The 26005-nt window shown below is 43.4% G+C and overlaps 2 protein-coding genes across 23 annotated transcripts in view; one reads left to right on the top strand and one right to left on the bottom strand.

Moving 5' to 3' along the window:
• The window catches only part of MFSD10 (major facilitator superfamily domain containing 10), a 44789-nt gene extending 31785 nt beyond the window's left edge, over positions 1 to 13004 (top strand). For 5 of the 6 annotated variants that reach the window (XM_053251907.1, XM_053251906.1, XM_053251904.1 and 2 more), the window contains 5 exons: positions 1725 to 1833; positions 2470 to 2560; positions 4086 to 4133; positions 9033 to 9122; positions 10831 to 13004. In XM_053251907.1, the coding sequence (XP_053107882.1) occupies positions 1725 to 1833; positions 2470 to 2560; positions 4086 to 4133; positions 9033 to 9122; positions 10831 to 10937 (445 nt within the window). In that variant the 3' untranslated portion in view covers positions 10938 to 13004. Of the gene's footprint in view, positions 1 to 1724; positions 1834 to 2469; positions 2561 to 4085; positions 4134 to 4193; positions 4397 to 9032; positions 9123 to 10830 lie in introns of all 6 variants that reach the window. The other variant, XR_008307758.1, reaches the window with a different exon arrangement.
• Positions 13005 to 14387: 1383 nt separating this feature from the next.
• The window catches only part of ADD1 (adducin 1), an 88355-nt gene continuing 76737 nt past the window's right edge, over positions 14388 to 26005 (bottom strand). For 11 of the 17 annotated variants that reach the window (XM_053251888.1, XM_053251885.1, XM_053251890.1 and 8 more), the window contains one exon: positions 14388 to 16638. In XM_053251888.1, coding sequence (XP_053107863.1) covers positions 16280 to 16638 — 359 coding nt within the window. In that variant the 3' untranslated portion in view covers positions 14388 to 16279. Of the gene's footprint in view, positions 16639 to 20827; positions 20863 to 26005 lie in introns of those variants that run through there. The other 6 variants (XM_053251899.1, XM_053251901.1, XM_053251900.1 and 3 more) reach the window with 2 other exon arrangements.

Raw genomic sequence — 26005 nt, 5'->3', positions numbered from 1 at the left:
ATTCAGAAAATTCCTCTAGTGTTCTTTCTTTAAAGAGAGCAATTTTCCTTGGAAATATTTGGCCTGTTAGTTTACAGAAGTTACCCAAAGTGAAAACTCAATTGACAGTCCTGTCTCTTGTGAGTGAACATCCCCATAATCCCGCTATTTACTAGCTAAATGTATATTCTGCCCTTCTGCCATATTCTGCCATACCCCTGCTAACTGGGCAAAGAGGCACCTTTTACTGTGGTGATTCTCTTTATTTAGCAGGGGGAGAGTAACTGACCCTATCCACCTCCAGCACAGTACTTCCAGTGACTGTTGCTGGTGTCTATCTTATGTTTCTTTTTAGAATGTGAGCCCTTTGGAGACAGGGTTCCATCTTATTTGTTTATTTGTTGATTTCTCTGTGTAAACCGCCCTGAGCCATTTTTGGAAGGGCGGTATAGAAATAGAATTATTATTATTATTATTATTATTATTATTATTATTATTAAGCTCAATTTGACTTTTTAGCTTCCAGCAAATAAGAGTGTGTGTGTGAGAGAGAGAGAGGTTGGGGGAGTGGGTGCGGAAACTAAGTGAGACAATTTCCCAAGGCCACCCAGAGAGGAACACAGGAAGCTACCATATACTGAGTCCGACCATTGGTCTATCTAGCTCAGTATTGTCTTCACAGACTGGCAGCGGCTTCTCCAAGGTTGTAGGCAGGAATCTCTCTCAGCCCTATCTTGGAGAAGCCAGGGAGGGAACTTGGTACCTTCTGCTCTTCCCAGAGCAGCTCCATCCCCTAAGGGGAATATCTTACAGTGCTCACACTTCTAGTCTCCCATTCATATGCAACCAGGATGGACCCTGCTTAGCTAAGGGGACAAGTCATGCTTGCTACCACAAGACCAGCTCTCTTCTCCTTTATGGTTGAGCAGGGATTTGAATTTGTTTCCCACTGTTTAAATTTGCTTCCCAGTGTTTAGGTAATTGACTTGCTGAGTTCATTTGAGACATAACTGCCCACATTCGGATTGCATTGCCATAAAGCTTTCCTTTGCACCACTGTTAGAGGGAGCAGAAGAAACTACTTGCAGACCAGCTTCTAATTTTGATCATGGAGATATCTGGGTGGCTTAAAGTAATTTTTGAACGGCAGTTTAACTGTGGTGATCAACAGTTGCCTAAGCACAATTCTTGCATATACAAGTTTAAGTGGAGTAAAGGCTCGAGATCTTCCATAGCAGCAGTGTGGTATGAACAATGACAGTTCAAGCTACCTTGTATTTGTGCCATGCTAAATTTGAGAAATGTACTAGGCATAAAAGCAATCCATATAGCTGTTACTTTTCATGACTAAGTGCTACTTCTTACTAAATTCCACTAGGGAAGAATATTGGAGTACCTAAAAGTATTTGATCATCTATTCTTTAATTCAGGTTCCTGCTTGTTTTTCCCCCTTTTCTTTCTCCAGATAATTAAAGGCAGTTGAAAGGCTGCTTATGGTGGATATGCTTATCACACTATAGTTTAAAAAACAAAAACTTGCAAACTCCATTTGACCAGAGGAAGCAGTGAGACAAAAAAAGAGTATGCGTACACCACAGGAAGAAAACAATCTTAAATGATTTTCTGCACACACACTCTCTCTCTCTTTTTAAAAGCCATTGCCTGTCTCCATCAGTAGTTTACATGGAATTAAGTATTTCTTCTGATTTGGTTTGTTTGGTTTTTATCTCTCTGTTTTCTCTTAGTATGGAGCAAGGGAAGATGTTTTTCTTCATTGGAATTACAATGGCTGTGATCCAAGGAGGTTACACTCGCCAGATCAAGCCAGGAAATGAAGTCAAGACTGTAAAAAGAGTGGGTTTCTTTTAAAGGCTGTAGTCCTTGACACACACTCTTCGTATTCTTATTTCAAATTACTGAATTTGAAGATGTCTTGGATATGTATTTGGTGAGGGAGGTATCCAACCTTGTTTACATTAGCAATTCAGTGAAGATGAAGATCTGGAATGCAAATTTTAAAGATCAGTTTAATCTGTATCTATGAAATCTTTCTGTCGGAACACTATGAAGCGAGCTGCAGCACACTTACACCGTGATAATACACTTGTCCTTGGTAAAAGAGTTAAATTCAAAATGCACCAGGAATAAAAGATACAGTCCCTCCCTACAAAGCTGTTTTGTTCCTTTCCCCTTAGGGTAGGAAAGCCCCTGCACTATTCAGTGCAAGGGGCTTGGAGGGGGGCAAGGAGGGGGGAGGGGGAGGGATAGGGGCACCTTTCATCACCATCTCTTCATCTGTGCATCAGTTGAACTACAGTTCAGCAACTGAAACAGAGCACAGAGTGGGAGCGAGGATTCAGCTGTGCAAGATCCACCTCCTTAACATTTGTCCAGTTGCTCACAGAGCAGGAAAGCGTCAGGCTTTAAGTTTTCATGATCTGATAGGACTTGTGTACTCCAACACTGGAAACTTCTCACTCTTTATTGCAGGCAATAATGCTCTCTGTTCCTGCTTTCCTTTTAATTGGCTGGAGTACTAATTTGATCATCCTGAGTGCAGGACTGTTGTTTTACTCTTTTGGTGAGTTCATCAAGCAAATCTTTTCAGGCGCTACAACTAAGCTTAATATGTTAAATCTGCTCCATTGATTTTCTTGAGTTCATTGATGCAGAGGAATTTAGGCTTCAAAGCTGCCTTTCTTTCTTAATAAAATCTTGAAGGAAATGCAGATTTTTTTGTAAGTCATTTGCTGAGAAGACTAGCAAGTTCTGTATCTTATGATTATATTATGGTTACAGATGTCTAGACACTACATTCATAGGCATCAGCATTTTCATGGTGAATTTTCTACCTCCATTGATCTATCAGGTACACAGAAATTCACAGTGACTCTCTCACAGTGAGCTACTGGGGGTGGGTACAACTTCACTATAGGGATCAGCATCCTCGTGACAAATGTAATGTCTAAACTAGCTCGTAGTTGCAACAAAGGGCCCCAATCCAACCAGATATGTGTAGCAGTTGGTACTGAGCACATGTGGTCCTGTCATGCCAGACAGCAGGAGGAGGAAGAAACCAAATTCAATCCCCACTCGCATGCTGAAAAGCTGGTTTGCACAGTTGCTGTTTTTCTGACTGAAGTCGGGAAGGAACTATTAGAAATGAGAATTCAAAGCATTGCTTGTAGCATTGCAGTAACCTCCTCTGGCCACTAGAGGCATGATGAGATGTCAATATCTCTCTTGGTCAGTTAGAGCTGTTCAGTTGTTGTTGAAGGCTACTGCCTGTTTGGGTATGTTGTTCTATGTCTCTCTCAGTGTGTGATGTTTTAGTTTAATACATCTTTGTTTCTTTGAACTCCACCTACTGTCTTCATATAATCTCTTGAGCTAAACTTCTATACCACCAGAGCATACTCTGCTGTGTGAGGATTTTAATGTTTCTCCTCATACCCCTCAACAGGAACCACATGTGCAACAACTGTTTGCACTCATGGTTCCTTGTCCTCTGGCCCCACCTGGATTAGTAGTAATGTTTGTATTTCTATCATGCATATGTACCATCTCAAGCCTCAGACCACCTGACTGCCCTTTCCTTGCTAAATGGGAAAGCCTTATATCTGCTACAGTTCTCCTAGAGACATGTTTCAACAGGAAGGCAGATCTACGTTACAGATCTTGGCTGGGTTTTTGACACTAGGAAACTGTCATTTTATTTACTTTTTCTGCCCTGTACTACTCTCTCTTCCATTATGTCTGGTTTCTATATTAATTGAACAACTTTTACTGTCTGTCTGTCTTAGCACAGCTGGCATGGAACTGGAACATTACCAGTCAGAACTGAACAGTGTATCCCCTTGTCCCAGAGTTTGCAAGAGAGAACAGTTTTATGCAAAAGAGCTGCCAGATGTGCACACAGTTCTGTCTGTTGTTTGTGCAGTTTGGCTTTGCAGAAATGATATCATTAAATATTATGATGCAGTGTAGTACATTGCTGTTTGGTGTGTTTTCTGCAATGCTTGAAAATTCTTAAGGTGATGCCCTCATAATTCATTTGCATTATCACTATGCTTATGATATTCTAATCTCTATTAACCTGCTTTCAGCTGCTGCCGTTGTTGTTCCTTGCATGTCTACAGTGGTATCAGGCTATGGTAAGTGGCTATTTAAGAGAGGCAGAGAGCGTATCTCCAAAACAACTCCTTTCTTTTCAGCTGAAGAGTTCTAGTACTGCATCTTGAGCCCTTAGATCTGGAGTGCTGTAAGTCCACACAATTAAGGAGCACTAAAACAAAATCTGAAGCCAAGTTCCTGCCCTCCTGGAGTGGAGGAACATTTTCAGGCCCAGGATGAATCTGTATAGTCTGCTTGGAACTATTGGAAAAGTGAGAATGATGATGATGAGGTTGACTCTAAGGTCAGTGGCACATAGAAGAGGGTGGAACACATTGAGCTCTGTTGAAACCTCCTGTCGTTATTATGATTTTGCACTTAGAAGTTCCTGGTCCTCTACATTACAGAAAGCATGCACCTGTCAGACAAAGGCAATGACATTTGGTTGAGCAATATTCAAACTGGGCTTGTTGCCTTCTCCCAGTTGTGCTTGGGTAGAGAACAGGGACCATAGTCAAGGGGTGGGGTGGGGGAGGGGTCAGGTCTTAAGGGGACCTGGAGGTAAGCATTTGTGGGCCAGCCTGCTTTGAGGACTGGCATGTACCCTCAGGGTGGTGTTGGCAGCCAGCCAGAAGCAGCTCATTCCATCTACTGCCTTAAGTTCTCCCTTTGTTAGGTTTTCTAGTAGGTGTTCCCTACTCCACTTATGTACCAAACAATAGACAATAAAGAGGCAGGGTATTGTCCAGCCAAAATGTTAGCCTTTTACGTACTCCTAGTTTGAGTGGGAGGTTTGGGATGTGCTCAGCTCTCCCATTTTAGATAAATGGGGCTTCAAATTGCTTAACGGTGGCTAGATCGTGCCCTGTATATATAGACCAATTATTCGTGGGCATTGCTGTCACCTGCAAACATTGAGGGCTTGGGTCCAAGAAATTATCTCTAAATAAAATTGCAGATATTTGTGGGTGAAAACTATTGTTTCGTTTTCAGAAAGAGAGAGATACACAAGAGAAGATGAAAGGAGATCATGAGCTCAGTTCAAACTCATGATATAAGTAATCCAACAATGGCTCAAGTAGAAACTGAGATAGGCCCTTGCTCTGTAACCCACAGACATCCTCTGTAGTATTCTGTTGAGTTACTGTATATATTGGAGCCTCCCAAACTTTTGGTGCTGGGGGACTTCAATGTTCATTTTGGGACCAATTTGTCCGGGGCAGTTCAGGATTTCATAGCGGCCATGATGACTATGGGCCTATCCCAAACGGTCTCTGGATCGACGCATATTGCAGGTCACACGCTTGATTTGGTCTTTTATTCTGATCAGGGTGGTGTTCCGTGGGTGGGGACTCCTACAATCTCCCCGTTGTCATGGACGGAAAACCATCTGGTTAAGGTTGGACTTACAACCGCTTTCCACTTTCGCAGGGGCGAGGGGCCTATTAGAATGGTCTGCCCAAAGAGGTTACTGGATCTGGTAGGATTCCAAGAAGCCTTGGAGGGATTTAATGTTGGCTCTGCTGGTGATCCTGTTGATGCCCTGGTTGAGAACTAGAACAACTTGCTCACCAGGGCAGTAGACACGATTGCTCCTAAGCGTCCCCTCCAACCTGCTTCAAAATTGGCCCCTTGGTATATGGAAGATCTACGGGGGCTGAAGCAGCAAGGTAGGCGACTGGAGCGCAAGTGGAGAAAAACCCGACTTGAATCCAACAGATTACGACATGGAGCACATTTAAAGATCTATGCTCAGACGATAGGTATGGCAAAGAAGCGGTTCTTTTCTGCCCGTATTGCCTCTGCGAGTTCACGTCCAACCGAGTTGTTCAGGGTTGTAAGGGGACTAGTATCTGCTCCCTCTCCCTTGAACCAGAATTTGGAAGCATCAGTTACCCGCTGTGGTGTGTTTAATGAATTTTTCGCAGACAAAATCTCTCAGATTCGGGCCGACCAAGATGGAGACTCCACAATTAATTTGATGTCTGAACTGGAGGTGTCCGACAACTCCTCTTATGCGATTCGACTGGATCAATTTCAGTTTGTGACTCCTGATGATGTGGACAAGCTGCTTGGAGCAGTGAGGCCTACCACTTGTCCTCTTGATCCTTGTCCAACATGGCTTGTTCAATCTAGCAGGGAGGCTGTTGTTGGCAGCCTGGTAGAAATAATAAATGTTTCTCTGAGGGAGGGCAAGATGCCTCCTTGTCTTAAGGAGGCAATTATTAGACCTCTTCTAAAGAAGCCTGCATTAGATACCTCAGAGTTGAGCAATTATAGGCCAGTTTCCAATCTCCCATGGCTGGGCAAGGTAATTGAGAGGGTGGTGGCCTCTCAGCTCCTGGCGGTCTTGGAGGAAACTGATTATCTAGACCAGGGGTTCTCAACCTTGGGTCCCCAGATGTTGATGGACTTCAACTCCCATAATCCTCAATCAAAGGCCATTGGGGCTGGGGATTATGGGAGTTGAAGTCCAGTAACATCTGGGGACCCAAGGTTGAGAATCCCTGATCTAAACCATATCAAACTGGTTTTCGGGCAGGCTATGGGGTGGAGACTGCCTTGGTTGGCCTGATGGATGATCTCCAATTGGCAATTGACAGAGGAAGTGTGACTCTGTTTGTCCTCTTGGATCTCTCGGCGGCTTTCGATACTATCGGCCATAGTATCCTTCTGGAACGTCTGAGGGTGTTGGGGGTGGGAGGCACTGTTTTACAGTGGTTCTGCTCCTACCTCTCAGACAGATTCCAGATGGTGTCGATTGGAGATTGTTGCTCTTCAAAATCTGAGCTTAAGTATGGTGTTCCTCAAGGCTCCATACTCTCTCCAATGCTTTTTAACATCTACATGAAACCACTGGGAGAGATCATCAGGGGATTTGGAGCTGGGTGTTACCAGTATGCTGATGACACCAAGATCTACTTCTCCATGTCAACCTCTTCAGGAGTTCGCATATCCTCCCTAAATGCCTGCCTGGAAGCAGTAATGGGCTGGATGAGGGAGAATAAACTGAAGCTGAATCCAGATAAGACGGACGTACTTATAGTGCGGGGTCGGAACTCTAGAGACTATTTTGATCTGCCTGTTCTAGACAGGGTCACACTTCCCCAAAAGGAACAGGTTCGCAGTCTGGGAGCACTTCTGGATCAATGCCTCTCTCTGGTTTCTCAGGTTGAGGCGGTGGCCAGGGGTGCTTTCTATCAGCTCCGGCTGATACGCCAGCTGCGCCCATTTCTCGAGATCAATGACCTCAAAACAGTGGTACATTTGTTGGTAACCTCCAGACTTGACTTCTGTAATGCACTCTACGTGGGGCTGCCTTTGTACGTAGTCCGGAAACTTCAGTTGGTTCAGAATGCGGCAGCCAGGTTGGTCTCTGGGTCATCTCGGAGAGACCACATTACTCCTTTGTTGATGGAGTTACACTGGCTGCCAATAGGTTTCCGGGCAAAAATACAAAGTGCTAGTTATAACTTATAAAGCCCTAAACGGCTTATGCCCTGGGTATTTAAGAGAGCGTCTTCTTCGCTATGAGCCCCACTGCCCGTTGAGGTCACTTGAGGAGGTCCGTCTCCAGTTACTGCCAACTCGTTTGGTGGCTACACAGAGACGGGCCTTCTCGGCTGCTGCCCCGAGATTGTGGAATGCGCTCCCTGCTGAGATACGATCCTCCCCATCTCTGGCAATTTTCAGAAAACACCTGAAAACACATATCTTCAACCAGGCTTTCTCAGCTTTTTAAAATTTGTTTTTAAATTGTTCTGATTATTTAATTGTTGTTTTGTGATGTTTTTAATTGTTAACCATTGTTTTATGCTTTATAACTTTTGTTTTAATTATTAACTGATTTTAATGGTGTTTTAATGTAAACCGCCCTGAGCCTTTTAATAATAAATAAATAAATAAGCAAGCAAGCAAGCAAGCAGGGTATGAGGCCATTCTCACCTAGGAAAGCCTGACTTTGGCCTGAAGACTTGACTCTGAGTCCTAGTACAAAAATAAAAGCAAACTTGGGCTGGCTAGAAAGAGACATGCTGGAAACAAGACTGGAGAGAGGTCTTTTTTTTGGTCATATTTGTATTTATCATAAAGCCATGGCTTTAAAAACCATCTAATATGATTAGTGCACTTGCATCCCAAAAGCCCAGGTGGAAGGAATGAAATGGAAATAGCTTGGGGTTTTGTGGTTTTAATGGCCCGGACTTGATCTCATTTTGAGTTATTCTGGGTATGTTGCTGACTAACCCTTGATTTTCCTGAGGCTTGTACTACATGTTCTGAAGCAGATCTGGGCATGGGAGCCCAAATTGCTGCTGAACAGCCACAGAGTCAGAGTGATAGGGTGAGGGGTTCGTTTGCATCTGACAGGTGGGCTGGAGTGGGTTGCTTAACCCTTCTTACCTCATCCACTTATCCCATGAGCAGCTTTTTGCCATGACCTAGCAAACTGGGAAAAGGGGTAAGCATATAGACCTTGCTGCTTCTCCACTGCAGATCATCTCCTCACCCCATCTGTTTGGCACCACACCTGGATTTCCAGATATGTGTTTGCTGGTGAACATCAGCCTGAGGTAGAAAGGGAGAAGGTGGCCTTAGCCCGCTTGTTGATTTTTCTTATTGAAACCCTTCTGCTTTATGACTTCAACATTCAGATTGTTTATACATGCCTTTAATTAGAAGTATTTTGAATTTCTTTAATTAAAATGAGACTTCCTTTCTGCAAGTGTTTTGTCTTGCTGGGAAAAGCTAAGGAACAAAGTGAGAAGCAGTAAATGATTGCTTTCACTCCTGGTCCTGCTCAGGCATCACTTCCTCCGCCTTAGTCAAAAAGAAAAATAAAGTTGGAGGTGATTTAAGCATGCACAATTGCTTTGGTTCAAAGTAGAATGCAAAAAAACATTTGGCAAGAAGAGAATGGCATCCATCTATTCTTTTCACAGGGTCAGTAAGCCAAAAAGGAACCGTAATGGGCATCTTAAGGAGTCTGGGGGCCCTTGCAAGAGCATTTGGACCAATAATGTCAGCAACAGGTAAATGAGGCTATTGCATGAGGGGGGTGTGTGCGCACGCCTACATTTACTGGGCAATACTCAGATTAAGTTAGTCCCATTGAAATTAATGGTGCTTAGTCTTGACAGACTAGTCTGGTTGTTGCCCTATGTTGTTCTGAACAGATTTTGTTTTGTCCCTTCTTCACCCTGGTGAAGTCTGTTTAATATGAAATATACTAGCCTGGTTCAGGTGTTACAGCAAGAGGGAACTCTGTGTGCAGAATCCCTGAGCATGCACTTGGAAGTCTTCCCACCCCATCCACCCTTGCAGTGTCTGAAAAGGCACGTGCGGTGCTCATGCCGAGATTGCCCCCTGTGAGTAGAAGGCTGGGCTCTTCATCAGGTTGTCTCATGCGGAGGAGCTCTCCACAAGTGCAGCCTTTGCCTCTTCAGATGACGCAGGCGTGAAGAGTGAGTGAGAGTTTCTAACTGTCATCACAGGGGCAGTGTTTCCAAATATGCTCTTGGCAACGTTCTTTTATAGCATCCTGATTTCCTGTAACACCTGATCAGGGCCACTGACTTACCATGGAAATGTTCCTGTCATGATGGAATCTGCCATTTTAAATACTACTTCAGAAAAAGGATGTCAGCAACATAGTGGGCTTTGCTATATTCTGGAGAGTGGCTGTGATACAGGGAGTGCCCTCATACACCACCTGCTTGCACACCCAAGTTTTGCGGTTTGCCCCCCAGAACAGCAGACCTGTCTCCTCCTCTTCCCCCATAATGCCTAGAAATGAAACACAGTCTGCAATACATGCCGTCATTGTGCTCACAGTTCTCCTGCCAACACTCCACTTCACTGGCTGCTGCCGTTTCAGGGAGGTGGGGAAAGCCCTTCAGTGCCTTCCCTGGAACCCTTCCTCAACTGATCTTTGAACTCCCCAAGGTTAAAAAGCAGCTTGACAATTTGGTGAAAGAACTCCCTAAAGGCCAATGCCAGTGGTATGAGTCTCCAGTCTTTCCTCAGTTTCCACTTTCAATCCAATCTTCAGTTTGGTTAAAAAAAACAACCACCCTCGGTCACTTAAAGTACAGTTTGGAGGTTCTAGAGGGATCCCTTTTGAAAGGAAAAAATTGGGAACACATTTGGGCAATGCACATTTGATTCCTTGTGGGTAATTTACACATGTATGCGTATCACTCGGATGCTCAGCTGACTGGGAATTGTCTCTATTGAAAAGTGTTGAACTTGAAACGACTGTAGCACTTGTTTCTATTGCTGACAGGAGAGCTGCGAATCTTTGAACCCGTTAGCTCAGTGGAGCCTTCTCAAACAACTTGTGCTAGATATGGGTAAAAACTTCAAAAAACGGCGAGGCTCCTTCTGCAGGGCCAAATCATGCTCTAGCCACTCTCCCTAGCTCTGTGCTGCTCTTAGGGGCATGTAGGAGACCTAACCCTGCATGTGCTTCTTGAATGAGTCCTGGGATTCCAGGACTCTGAGCCGTGAATGAGGAGCACTATTAATATTGCTGGACTAGGAGCAGAGTTTCTCCTGTCATCTAGAAGGTTGAGAACTAAATGTTGCCTTTGCTAGATGAAGAAAAACTGAATCTTTTGGGCATAATGGAGCTCTTTCTTACTCTGGTACAAGCTGTGTAGTTCATGGAAATCAATTTAGGAGAATTTCCACTTTGTGTAATGGTTAACAATGTTCTTAAATGCTGTATTTCCTTTCCAGTATACTGGCTAGCAGGAGCTGAAGTTTGTTTCACTCTCTGTGCTTCTTTGTTTCTGCTCCCTCTCATTCTGCTTGGATGCATTCAAGAGCAAACAAAAGAAGAATAGACAACTCTGGTTACAATTTCCCCCAGACTCCAGAGGCAATGCAGAAGTGGCTGGCCAGGAAACCATTTTAAGGGGCCTGATATGTATGTTAAAAAATGTATTATGTTTTCTAAAGACTCTAAGTTTGCCAAATATGAAATACAGTGTTCTATTTTTTTCTACGGAGTCCAGCTGTATCTGATGTATATTTTGAACATAAAACTTGTCTCAGGCTGCAATCTTGTACACACTTTCCAAGGAGTAAGGCCTACTGAACATGATGGGACTTGATTTCTAAGTGCACAGGATTGTGCTTCATGTTCAACTTTAACAGGCTGGAAAAGAGCACTGCTATTGCCTTAAACCAAACACTTAGGTTGCAAATCAGAAGACAGGGCATAGGCGTGTCCCACATTTAGCTATGGAAAGCAAAGAACTACTACAACAAATATTTATATACTACTTTTCAACAAAAGTTCCCAAAGCGGTTTACATGGAGAAATACTGCAATCTATTGGCCTGCTTGCTGTATTCATTATCGTCAAGAGAGAAAACTTGAAATCTATTGACTCTACAATTTATTTCACTCCTCTGACAGCAGACTAGTTTTCTGTTGCTCTTGAGGGCAGAACCAGAACTAATGGGTTAAAATGACAAGGAAGTCAATTCAGCCTAGACCTTAGAAGTCTCCTGATTTTAAGAGCTGTTCATTAGTGGAACAGTTTGCCTTACTGTTACTTAAAACTAATCAGAGGGCTGTGGGCCACCTCCAGCCTCAAGGGCAGGGTGCCTCTGAGTACGAGTTGCAGGGGAGTAATGGCAGGAGAGAGGGCACACCCTCAACTCCTGTCTGTGGCTTCCAGCGGCATCTGGTGGGCCACTGTGCGAAACAGGATGCTGGACTAGATGGGCCTTGGGCCTGATCCAGCAGGGCTGTTCTTATGTACTGGATGGCTGTCAGATGCCATAGCAGATTCTTACACTGAGCAGGGATTGGACTAGAAGATCTCCAAGATCATTTCTGACATTTAAATTATGATTCTATCTACTAGTTTCACATTCTTATCATTTTTGATTAAGCACATTATAATCAATCAGTCTTTGTTACAGACCAACAAATAACTCAACTGAGGTTGGAAAGGGGGGAAAAACAATACAGTAACATAGTTAATACTGTATCTGATATCCACCTATACAGAGCAAGTCTGAGCCGCTTTCACTATGCAGGAGCTAATGTCTGTTGCCAGATTTTTACTAGCAGTCAAGCAAAACTTGGCAATGTACAATGTATAGGGACATCTCATCTTTCTGCTCCGATAGAAAAAGACTGACTTACATAAAAGAGATCCGAACGGCCGGGAAAATATAATGATGGTGGAAATTCCTGCACATAACATATTACTTAGGCTAATACCATTTCTAAATGCTGGCCTAGATTTGATTCTGTTTACTAAAAAAAAAAAGTAAGTTAAAACTAGAGCAGAATGTCATCCAATTTCTGGCCTACAGTTATGACTTGAGGGGTAGAAGTAAAATTAGGATTTAAGGTGGCTTAATACTGTGCCTCTTGCTTCAAAGTGCTAAGGCATCAGTTGGTTAAAACCAAGCGTTATGGCAGCTTACGGGTTTGTGTGTTTTGGGTAGAATCTGAAAACTGTATGGCTGGATTAATGGAATCTGTAGAATCAATGTGAAATAAAATAAAATTCTTCATTTATTATAAATACTACCTCCTTGTAAATATTTAATTACATTTTCTTGTAAATGGTATTTGCATAAAGGTGGTTACCAAATATATAAAGGGATCCCAAATTAATTACTGATTCACCTACACCTATAAGCTTAAAAGTATAATGCACCAGAAAACATTAGCAGGGACGAGAAAAGACTGTTTGTGCTGCTCAGTGTTTATCTTACAATCAAATTAGTGAACTATACAAGGAAAGTTTTATAGTTAAAATAGTAAAGTCAAACTGTGTTCTACCATGTTAAATCTTGAAAATTTTAAGTCTTGACAATTTGTCCCAACTGTCTAAAATCTCTACTGTATTGGAAGTTAATCCAACTAAATAAACACATATGAATGTATTTAACTAGATGTGTTTAAAAGTGGGATGCCAAAGTTGCTTTTGTTTAGATCAGGGACTTGTTTTAGTCATCAGGGAAACATGGTTTGAGAATGAGTTTCTTTCAATATTTCCACACCAGGCACTTAACTCATTTTGCAATGACAAGACATGCAAAATAACTCAGATTTATATGCTTTGTGTACAAGTGACCCTGTATTAGTTAGAGATGGAACATACTAGCCATCTCACATTAACTACTTTCCGTGATGGACAAAATTGGCATGACAAGTTGATCATAGCTTTTAGCAGAAAGTATCACACTTATTTGTACTAGTGGCATAGGGATGCCCGCCCTGGTTCAGCCTGCCAACAGCACCCTCGCCTCCCTGCATCTGATGTCAGATGCAGGGGGCATGGTTTTGCTCGCAAAGGGGGCCACGTGCCCCGTTTGCGAACAAATTCCAGCCAACGCGGCCAGGAACAGCTCTCCATGTTTTAAAAGGCAGGAAGACTTGTTTCTGGCCAGGCTGGCTAGGCTTCTCAAAAACAGAAATCATTGCAGAAATCAAGGTACTACTTCCCTCCTTTCATACAGGCTTAAATAAGGAACTGAGACTGAACACTTTGAGGGGTCAAGCCTCAGCTTTACCCTCAGTCCCTAAACAAGATGGGCCACAGACCATTAGATCATTTATCTTGACCCACAAGCCTACACAGAGCCATTCTGCAAATTTCACCTACAATTCACAAGTCACACATAAAAAAATATTAGTTTAAATTTACAGCATAGCAATAAACATTCTCCAGAATATTTCTTTGCTTTTACCTTTGCCAACTAGTGTTTATCTGTATACAGATGACTGGATGCATTGGCTGTGTTTACAATTCTGCAGATGTACCAAAATGTTAAAATAGTTAATCACTACTGCCATCCAGACTAATGTTGCACTGGTACTAAAGGGGGTGGGTGGGCAATTTTAATCATGTGACCCTCAGGGACATTTTTGAGAGGCACAGTGAGGTTCCTCAATATGGGAGGGGATATTGGCAAAAATCACCCTCCCCCATAGCACTATCATGTTAGTCTGGATGTCACCCAACAACAGTTAGGAACATAGGAAGCTGCCGTATACTAAGTCAGACCATTGGTCTACCTAGCTCAGTATTGTCTACACAGACTGGCAGCAGCTTCTCCAACGTTGCAGGCAAGAATCTCAGCCCTATCTTGGAGAAGCCAGGGAGGGAACTTGAAACCTTCTGCTCTTCCCAGAGCGGCTCCATCCCCTGAGGGGGAATATCTTACAGTGCTCACATGTACTATCCCATTCAAATGCAAGTCATGCTTGCTACCACAAGACCAGCTCTCCTCTCTGAGCATAGACACAGACAAAGACATGGTTCCTTTAAAGAATTTTATTGTGAGTAGAACTGAATGAGACATCAAAAGGAGGAAAAAAATACAGGGTTTTTCCCACCCTACCCTGCCCATTGCAGTGTGTTAGCACACCTTACACAACTAGATTTCATATTGTAATACAAAGAATTGAGAACTACAAAATTAGAACTTCGAAATCATTGCATATGTGGTCAAAAGATAAGTCCCCTACATTTTATAACATAAACATGAAGCAATGGCTTTTGTAATGCAATTTCAACCCTGGTAATGAGACACGATTGAACAAAGTACGTACTGTATGCATCTTAGTGTTCACAGGACATACAAAGTTAGGAAACAAGCTTAAAGCCATAGTGCCATGCAGTCCATACAAAACATCACTGTTCAGGCTTCTCTCTCTCTCGCAGTGCTTGCTGCTTGTCCATTATCCTGTTATGGTGCTATACTGCTATCAACTCTCATCTCCCTGTAACCCTTCAGCACTTGTTACAGAGACAAAGTTTATTTACCATTTTAAACTGCTCCAAGGCATCTATTTAGAGCCTAAGAGTGGCCAGGTTTAGAAAGATGCTGCACCCAGTCACTGAATTCATTCTACTACTTTGTGCTTTTTTAAAGCACAAATTGTAAGGCGTTCAATTTTACCAAGCTTTATTTTTTTTTAAACCCAAAACAAAAACTCACCATCCTGAAGTGGTGCATCAGCCATTTCTAAGTTCTAATTCATAAAGCCCACTATCCTAGCTCTCCTGACCTCAAGTGATGTGTGCATGTTTGTTACAACCAGAAATAAACCAACTTTACGTTTTGCAGGAATCCAAATTATTAGAATAAAACTTGTTTCTTTAAACAGTAACATCTCAGTGTGTAGTCTCTGTATCGTCATCATCTTATGAATCCAGAGAAGTAGAAGCGAATAGCTGCCAGAGTACAACAAACCTTCTGGGGGCTCTCAGAAGTGAGCTACGTGGCCTTGAAGCTGCTGGGGAAAGAGTGGGCCAGCTTCCATAACTATTGACTGCCGATACTGTAATAACAGCAGCTGCTGTACAAATTTAGCAGGGCAATTCATATGATGGTGTTTAAGTGAGGAAGCCACATGCCTTGGTGACAATAAATGCAGTAGGCTTGTGATTGCCACTAGGGAGTTTTCTTTCTCAGGGCTCAGAATTATCCTCCAAATATTCACAGGAGGTTGGCTAAAACCTTCTGCTAGAAAATAAATTAGTAAAAGAGTGAATTATTTTGTGGAACAGATTACAGTAAACTCCATTAGAAAACAGGTGGGGGATAAGCAGGAAACACATCTTGTCATTCTTTGACACAATTAGGTTTAAATTTCAGCTATGCTACAATAGAGAATAAGAGGGAAGAAAAACAGCTCTCTTTAAAGCCTCAGTGTAACATTACTTCTAATTACACAGTGCAGAAGCAGATGCTCAGTTCAAGAATATAACCTCTCAAAAATATAAATGCAGTCATTTCCAAGCGGTCAGTACTTAATAAGCCACTTGCAACAACAGTAGGCTCTGGGACAAGAACAAAGTTTAGGGTGAGAAGAGAGCAACACCCTGTAAGCAGGACCTTGTGAAAAATGCTTGTCTTCATATATAAAGCAACAGGCTTTAAAAGTTACACACAGTGGATCAGTGTCTTCCATGGAAGTCATTGAGTTTCGTTTACATACTAGGGATTAACCCTGGTTAGCTGCTGTTGCACATACAGGATTAGCACCTTCTGCTTGTTAATTTTCCATTATAATCTTAAGCAATCAAGCTATAACTCGAGGGCGTTGCTTGTTCTGCTTTTTACATACAAGACAAAAAAACACTCGAACTGATACGTTCTAGTGGTTAATAAACTTGGATTCTAAAACATGACAGCATTTTTAGAGGCCTTTAGGAGTCACTCTTCTTTTTGTTTTTCTTCAAGAAGGAAGGCGTACGGAACTTCTTCTTCTTCTTGGACGGAGACTTCCCAGGAGACTCATCACTGCCTGCATCGGCTGCTGTGCCTTCTTCAGCCAGTGGAGTCATTGCCTCTTCGCCAGGCTGAGGCTGGGGCTGGGGCTCTTGGTTTTCAGGACGGCACTCAGTCTGGCTTGGGGTCAGGTCTTTGTCACATTTACCATCATCTTCCTTTCCAAAGGCTGGGAAACTGAGGGCTTCTGAAGGCTCATCAGGGGTGAGGTCTGGGAGGCTTTGCTTAAAGGTTGCAGCATCACTGTCATCTCTGTAAGTCTGGTTAGGCTGCCTCTCTAATGAAACAACCAACAGGAAAAGGTCTGTTAGTGTGTGCCAGTGGTTGAAATGCGCTCTTAACAGAAATCAGCTCTGTGCGAGAAACTACATGCAGAGCCAGGCATTTAAGTCCTGATGTAATTGGCCTTTGGGTAGGGAGAAGTACATGAAGTCTCCCTCTGAGCTCTGTCTTTTTCACAATCAAAATTTGATCATGCAGGTCTATATAGCATCAATATAGCATCAAGGAGCCCCTGGTGGTGCAGTGGTAAAACTGCCGCCCTGTAACCAGAAGGTTACAAGTTCAATCCTGACCAGGGGCTCAAGGTTGACTCAGCCTTCTATCCTTCCGAGGTCGGTAAAATGAGTACCCAGAAATGTTGGGGGCAATATGCTAAATCATTGTAAACCGCTTAGAGAGCTCCAGCTATAGAGCGGTATATGAATGTAAGTGCTATTGCTATAGTGCTATTGCTATATAGAGCAAGTTCTGAAATGGCTGTTTTTCCATGTACTTACTGTTACACTGGTTTTTCCTAAGTTTATTTTTAAATGAATTTTATGCTAAGAATACTGATGGTGATGTACAAACTTTTACCTCTATTAATCAAATATAATTGTTCTAAAATCTGAAGTTAACCTAACTCGGGATTGCTTAGTATATACAAACTGAAAATGAGGTGGTTTGTGCTGGTTTCCCTTCATTTTGCCAAAGCCTCAAACTGAGCAGCACAGATGGTGTAATGAAGTTTCATAAATAGGAGGCACGTTAATTGGCACATAAAAGATTCAGGACTCAGGTCGCCAGCTTCTCCCTATTTTGATAACTAAGCCTTTTCATGCTCTCTAAAGCAATCTAACACAGTCTTCCAGTTTTCAAAGCCATTAATCACCAGTGCATCCTCGTTATAGATCTAGCATGTTGCTGGGGCCTTATTAGGACTGGGTCTCTGGCCCACAGTAGTTGATTTATTTTTCAATTTCCCTTCTCTTCGCAATTACTTCTAGTGGGGACCTTGCTACTGTGTGAAATTTGAGGGGAGGGGTTACTATCTTACCACTCAAGCTTTTGTTTGCTTTTGCAACAACTTTGTCACTATGCCAGGTTTTTTTCAACAGAGCATCTAAAGGGACATTAACAGTTGGTTTTTTGTTTTTGTTTTTATGAGAGTTACCTACCTGCTTCTCCTGTCCTGGGCTGCTGTTGGGCAACAGGGTGAAAGGCCCTACATATTGGAGCCAAGCCCCAGGGAAACCACATTCCTCTCCCCTTGTGCACAAATGGAAAGGGAAGGGACAGAGTGGAAAGGAAATGGGAAGAAGGCACTCTGCTCCATCCCTCCCCCAGAGAAGGAGGGATGGAGCAACAGAGGAGGTAGTGACAGGGACCAACTGCTGGTTGGATTAAAAAAAAAAAATTACAGCCCAAGGCACACTTCCTCCTCACTGCCTCCTGCTTTGGCCAAACACAGTCTAGAGAACATGAGCACCAGGAAGGCAGGTTGGAGGTTTGGGGCATCCAGCCAAACATTTGGACTAGATGCCCCATGTCCCTGTGTCCAGTGCCAGCAACACCAATAATACTCAGCTCATGTATCGGTAAAGTGAGTACATGATGTAGTTTCAGAAACACTGCATAAACGGGGACCCTCTCTCAGTGCCCAAGAGACTGGTTCACACAATATACTCAGTAAGAACACTGTGCCAGTCAAAAGGTTCTGCAAGGGGTTGAAGAGCCTTCTGAAGGAGGAGTTCTTAAGGGAGGAAGAGGGCAAATTTAACAGCTAAAGACAGAGCAGGTGAGACTTATTCAGATGGTCCATCAATTGTTAAGAATGCAGAATTTAAGATGCCAACTCTCACAGAACTGTTCCTCAGAGCTTATTCAAATGTTACAGAAGTAGGGAGAGCAGAGGCATGAACGAACCCTGCTTCTGCTTCCTCCACTTCTATTGTAATGTTAAAATTTGAAAGAGATTCATAAGCCATCTTCTAAGTAGCTCCTGGGGCTCAAAGTTCTAAGTACAAGGGAGATCTGAGTCTCCCACTTCAGCCACTGCAGTAATAGTACAGAACCCTGGGCAATTCACATTAACAGTCCCCCTTGCTCGCTAACTGTAGAAGGCTATTGTATTTGGCTAACCTACATCTATAGACTATTTTAGTCCCCAAATGATGGAAGGATATTGGAGCAGAAAACCCGGTTAGAAAAAAGACCACTTTAGGAAGTTTTCAAGTTACACAGACCTCCTTCCATGATACAACGCAATACTGGAATATTAAAAATCAGTAGGAAACTACCCTTATCTCTAGTACTATTCAGGCCTCATCAAGAAGGGAGTCAAGACTCCTCTGAAAAACAGGATATGTTCTCATGTTTCTCACATAAACGTTCTCTAATTACTGAGCATTTTAATCTATATAGCACCTGCTCGCTCCACACAAATATCATGATGGTGTACAGTAATGTACAAACCAGAAGAAAAATGGCAGCAGAAAGTATAGCACTTTATTTTTGAGACTGTGGGGTTATGTTAATAAGGTTTCGATCAAATTTCTATCTCAGAGCAGTGACTTCAGGTCAGTGTTTTATCACTACCATTGAATTGAAATATATTCTTTTAAGATCCAGGCAATCTCAAGTTCACATTTCTCTTTTGTATTTGTAGTTTACAGCTCTGTAGGTGGTGCATTTTAATATAAAGCTTTGAATCTGAATCATTTTGGGTTTGTTAGCTCAGCAATCACTCCAAAATCAGCAAACCAAAATGTTAGAAGTTTTAAACTGGATTAAGATAATTTAAAAGCAGGGTAAAAAGGGGGGGAAGCCATTTGGTAGTTTACAAGCTGTGTAACACGGCTATACTGTCATTGATTCTGATGAAAATAATTTACAGGTACCCTTTGAGGAAATTACAAGTAATGGTAAGTCCTTTCGTTTCCCCTCCATTCAAGATAAAAGAAAGTTATTTTCTGATCGTTTTGGCCAGCGTGCACAGAAGAATATTTTGCTTATTCACTAAATAACTAATAAACTTGTCTCTTAGAAGTGAATGAAAAGCTACTGGCATATAGATTGCCTTTACTACACGGTAAAGTGGACACCCAGTCATCCTAGGAAGAAAGTTATGTTTATATGCTTGCCCATGTAGTTAACACAGGAAGACAGCACTGCCTTTCCCTGGACTACAATTGACATATATAAGCATATCTTAAAAACTGCAAAATGATTTTTAAAAAGAAGTTTAACACAAATCTCTCAAATGGGACTTTCTAATTAGATTTTACTAATTAGAAAGACTTTATGGTAAAAATGGAAAAAAACAGAGAATTTGAAGCTTAGTGGTTATATGAGAAGCAGCACTGTAAGTGCTATAAACAATTTTTCTGGGTACAAAAAGCCTCATGAAAATGGCACTACGAAGTTACCCTTTAACATATGGTTTTCATTAGACAAAGATGTCTATAGTACAACTAACTGGTGAGACTACACAGGTTCAACAGAGGGAGGAGACAGAATGTTCCCATCCCACAAATATTTTGCCGAGCACCAATGTGCAGGCGCTTTGCCTCAGCTTAGGCAAGAGATGCAGACCACTCAGTCTGCAGCATGTACTGCTTCTCTTCCTTCTGCCTCACTTCAGATGATCACTTGTTCAGTGTGACGAGGAGGGGAAGAAGGGCTCAAGTTTTCTTTCTGACAACAGGCCATGAGCCGGTAGGGATACTAAAAATATTTAGAAAAAAGAGAGAGCCATGAAAGGTGACACAAGCGCGATGGGATGGGTCTATTTGAATCACCCTCTTTTTAATATATTAAAGACAATTTAAGATTTGTGTTACTTGATGTAAGGAGCAACACGCAGCACACTGCTCCTCTCATTATAGGAGAAACCAGCAGTTTGGGTAAAAATCAGTACGTGAACTTCTTAAGTGGAGGGATGTATAGCTACCAAAATATTCATATGTATCTGGAAGCCACGCTCAAGTTCAACTTACAGTACAGGCTTTGTACTCATTAATATAACTGATCTGTTTGTCCTGGTAAAGCAACTGAAATAGTTATGCATACTTTAAACTGTGTAAATGCCTGACTGACCAAACCAACACAAGGAGGAAACATCACAAAAGATGCAAGAGAATGAAGCAAAGCACAGAGAAGTCAAGAAAGCAGCAGGGACAGGTCAGTGTATGGGATGATACTTACTATGGCAACAGGTACTCTTTAGCATATCCACCTCCTGTTTGTAACGCAGCCACAAGAAGAAAAAAGCACAAGTAGAGAATCTATGCATCCATCACAGCCATTGTGTTATATTAAAAGAATGGTCAGCACCATTCTTATAGAATACAGAATGAGGTGGAGTGAATAGACAACTTTGTAACAGACAAGTGATAAATCCCAGGGTAAAAGGAAAACACAGAACACAACTTAGATTACACCCATTTGTACATTCGACTTATTTTTACCCAATTCATTGAAAACATGGTTAAGAGATGTCTCTGGCCTTGCTGTCATTATGCAGAGACATTAAAGGAACAAACCTTTAACTTTCATCTAAATTGGAACAGAAAAATATGTCTCGAGGTGTAATCCAATTACAATAATGTTTAAGAAATGTGCAACCACCAAGCCAAATTCACTGAAGTTGTGGTCAACCTAGAAGCCACATGGGGTTCATAGACAAACAGAATTCACTTCAACAGAAGAGGCAGTTCTGCATATTTGCCCATCTGCATACCAAGAGCTGCCTCTCTACTGAATGGAATCTCTATGTGTTCACCAGAGCCCCCATACCCACAAAAAAATTCTGGGGCAGAACAATTCTATTCATATTAGTTAAGTGCAAAGTGGTGCACGCTGGGACAAATTTTAGAAAGCTACTGGGGTCTATATTGGCTGTTATTACCCATAAAATAGGAGATCCTGGGGTCACAGTTGAAAGTTCATTGAAAATTCAACTCGGTGTGCTGCAGCAATGAAAAGGATACATTCAAAGTTGATAATTAGGAAAGGGGCTGCAAGATCAAAAGGAAGAAACTTATTGCCATTATGGTGTGATCACACTTGGCATACAGAATTCCTTTTCTTTTTTAAAGAATAGCTTAGAGCTGGAAAAGGCACAGAACAGTACAGCCAAAATGATCCAGGGGCTGGAGCACCTCCACCAGGAAGAAAGGCTAACACACTGGGGGCTTTTTGGTTCAGAGAAAAACAGGTTGCCCACCTGTAACTGATGATCTGGAATAGGTCCGTCAACATTCATAAGTATGGGTTCTGCGCCTGCGCAGGGACCATGCGGTAGCCATGCCTCAGCTTGTCGAGGCGTCCAAGCCCCGCCCCCACACATGTAGCGTGCTATTTAAGAGCGGGCTGGACACCATGTTCCTCAGTTCTTGGATGACCACCAAGGACGCCGACCATCCGGGTACGAAGGTGAGTTCATCAACAATGAAGCATTAACGGGGAGCGGGCTGCACACAAGTACACATATAGAGGAGCTCTACTGCAGAGGGGAGGATTGGAGGGTCTCATGGATGTTGACGGATCTCTTCCAGATCATCAGTTACAGGTGAGCAACCTGTTTATCCAGATCGAGATCCGTCGAGATCCATAAGTATGGGTGTCGAGGAGGGAACAGCAGTGGTAACTGCAACACCCTTTTCAGTACACTTCTCCCAAAACTAGCCTCCGCAGCAGTATGCACATCTATGGTGTAATGTTTGATAAAAGGCATCTCTGTGGACCACGTAGCCGCTTTGCAGATGTCAACGAAAGACACCCCAGAAAGGTGTGCAGCCGATGAAGCATGGGCTCGGGTGGAGTGAGCCTTGATTGCTTCCGGGGGCTTTTTGCCCTCCAGGTTGTAGGTGAGCTTGATGAGCTCAACCAGCCAGTGTGACAATATTTGTCTTGATATACAAGAACCTTTGGTTGAGCCTTTATAGGACACGAAAAGGCAGGTGGACAAGCGGAAGTCCCTAGTGTGAGCAAGATAGAATAGGAGTGCCCTGCATACATCTAGGGAGTGCATGGTGCACTCCAACGAGGTTGTTGGACTCCTGAAGAACATAGGGAGCACAATGTCCTGGTTCAGTTGAAAATCAGAGATGACTTTTGGCAAGAAGTTTGAGTCCGTACGCATCAGGACCTTCTCTGGGTAGAACCTCGTATAAGGTGGATCTATCCGCAGAGCAGCGAGCTCACTCACTTGCCACACTGTCGTTATAGCAATCAAGAATGCAGTTTTCAAGGAAACCAGCTGTAGGGTAGCCGTGGCCATAGGCTCAAACAAAGCTTGAGTAAGCGATATAAGCACCAGGGAGATGCTCCAGGGTTCCAATGGCTGGGTAAACATTTGAGAGACCTTTGAGAAAAGCCTTACTTTTTGGATGTGAGAACAGGGTCTTGCCCTCACTGCCCAAGTGTTTTGAAGACAGGGCCGCTAGATGTACCTTCAGAGAGACGTTCGCTAAACCTTGAGCTTTTAAGGTAGTGAAATAAAGGAGGATGTCCCAAATGGACGCACACTTTGGCAGGAAACCGTGGGCTTTCGCATAGGTCTTGAACCTGAGCCACTTTCCATAGTAATTCCGCCTGGTGGAAGGCTTCCGTTGATTGAGCAGAATCCAGTTTAACATCCAATTCACCATGCAGTCAGACGGAGAGTTGGTACATCTGGGTGCAGGACGAGCCCCTCGTCCTGGGACAAGAGGTCTGGAACACGAGGGAGATGACGGAAGTGATTCCAAGACAGTTTGAGTACCTGCAGAAACCATGGCTGCCTGGGCCATCATGGTGTCACCAGAATGCCCGATGTTGGTGAGGCCAGAAGTCGGGCAACTACCCGATTGATAATCAGCTGTGGGGGGAACATGTAGGGTGTTTCCTGGGACCAGTCCAGCTGGAAGGCATCGCCCAGGGATCGGGGATCATGACCCGCTCTCGAACAGAAGCGAGTACATTTCCTGTTCAGGGAGGTTGCAAAGAGGTCTATGGTTGGATAACCCCAGAGTTCAAAGAGGGAAGCGACATATTGCATTTTGAGTGCCCACTCGTGCTGATGCTCCTGAAGAAATACACGACTGAGATTGTTGGCCAAGATGTTCTCCAGCCTCTTGATGTGGATCGCCACTGGGGGCACTTGATCCAGGATACACCAGTGCCACAGTTGACAACTTAGGGCACACAAGCTTCGAGATATAGTTCCGCCCTGGCAATTCATGTACGCCTGGGCTGTAGTATTGTCCAGCTGAATCTGAACAACTTTGCCTTGGATCAGAGGTAAAAACGCCTGTAAAGCCAGAAAAACAGCCAGCAACTCCAGAAAGTTGATATGCAACTGGGACTGGTTGTGGGACCACCGTCCTTGAACAAGGTGGTCCTGGCAGTGAGCTCCCCATCCCAGAAGTGACACATCGGTTGTTACCCAAATAGTGGGGGACGGAATCTGGAATGGTACTCCAACTAGAAGGTGAATGCGATCTGCCCACTAAGACAGTAATTTCAGAACCTGTGGAGGCAGCACTAGGAACTTCCCCTGACTGTCCACAGTGGGGCAGAAAACGGAGAAAAGCTAAAGCTGCAATTTCCACATCTTTAGTCAAGCATAGGGTAGAACTACATTGCAGGAAGCCATTAGGCCGAGGAAGTGCTGAATCTGTCACGCTGGTTGTATTGGCCGTTGTTGGAAGAGATAAACCAGATCTCGGTTACACAAGAATCAGTCTTCTGGCAACTATGCTCTTCGGGTTATGGTGTCCAGCACTGCCCCTATGTAGGTGGTAACCTGCACCGGTTCCAGAGGCGACTTCTTCCAGTTTACTTGGATCCCTAGGTCTTGGAGAAGAGTTAATACATATTGAATGTGCGAATGTAACTCTTTTCTATCTCTGGAGGTCAGGAGCCAGTCATCCAAGTAAAGGTAAATAGTGATGTCTCAGGTTCTCAGATGGGCGATCACTACCGCCATACATTTGGTAAAAACCCACGGGGCGGTGCACAGCCCAAAGGGTAAGACGTTGTATTGGAACACTTGGTGCCCTACGGTGAAACAGAGATACTATCTGTAGTGCTCTCTGATGCTGATGTGGAAGTAGGCGTCTGTTAGATCCAGTGCCTCAAGCCATTGTTTCCCCTGAAGAAGTGGAAGGATCTGTTGCAACACCATCACTCTGAATTTCCTTACTTTGGTCAGTTTGTTCAGGAGGCGGAGATCCATGATGGAGAGTATTCCACCATCCCTCTTTGGAATTTGAAAATAGCGGGAGTAGAAACCCTCCTGCCTGCTCACCCATGGCACTGGGGTGATAGCACCCTTCCCCAACTCCACCACCACCTCATGCTTCAATGCTTTTGACGGAGGGGTGAACCTAATTCCTGTGAACCGAGGGGTTTCCTTGAACTCTATGGCATACCCTGAAGATATAATCTTCAGTACCCAATGATCCGATGTTATGTGGTGCCATGCGGGGGCATGGCTTGCCAGTCTGATGTGGTTGCATGGCAGCGCCGATAGCATGTTGGTGTCAGTCCAGATGTTAAGGCCCCTGCAGGCGGGAATGAGGAATTGGGTAGTGCCAGTGGGTGATCCTGAAGCTCAAAGGTGCTTCTGAGGCTCAGGTTGCTTGGAGCGTTGTGAGCTGAAGGCCTTAGCCTTGCCCTCGAAAGGGCATTTGTTATATGATGGATATGGCCTCCTGTACTCACGGCGATCTTGTTGCAAAAATGAAGAACGCTGCCTGTTCAAGTAGGCACAATACTTAGAGCCATAGGTCGAGGTCTGTGTGGTAAACGTTTTGGCCGTGAACTTTGATTTCTTGTTCTGCTCCATAGTTGCGTCCATAGACTCACTAAAGAGCACAGCTCCATCAAAGGCCAGAGCCTCAATTTTGCCCTTCATGTTGGACTGGAGGTTGGTTGATCTCAGCCAGGCATGGCGGCGAACCGTTACGGCAGCAGTCAGGGATTGGGATTCAGACTCTGCAAGGTGCTTCGCAATGCTCAGTTGTTGCCTCATCAGTTCTGCTGATCATTTCAGGGTCTGTTGATCTCTCTTCTTAAAGTCCTCTAGGGACAAAGTCTCAAGATCGCTTTGCAGCGATTCCCATATGCTATGACTGTATTTGGCAGTACAGGCTGCATAATTTGCCACCTTAATGGATAGACAAGAGTTGGAATAAATCTTTCTACCTAGTAAGTCCAGTTTTCATCCTTCCTTCTCTGGTGGTGTTGTGTAATGTCTTCCTGATTTTGAGGAAGCAGCACAGTTGACCACTAGAGAATTTGGCGCTGGGTGTTTCAGCAAGAAGGTGTTATCCTTTTCCTGTATCCGGTACAGGTTCTCCAATCTCTTAGAAGTGGGTGTGGAAGTGTGGAGCATT

Source organism: Hemicordylus capensis, chromosome 5 (genome assembly GCF_027244095.1).
Source record: "Hemicordylus capensis ecotype Gifberg chromosome 5, rHemCap1.1.pri, whole genome shotgun sequence".
Classification (NCBI taxonomy): Eukaryota; Metazoa; Chordata; class Lepidosauria; order Squamata; family Cordylidae; genus Hemicordylus; species Hemicordylus capensis.
The sequence above is the reverse complement of the archived record's forward strand: the minus strand, read 5'-3'. Positions and strand labels throughout refer to the sequence as shown.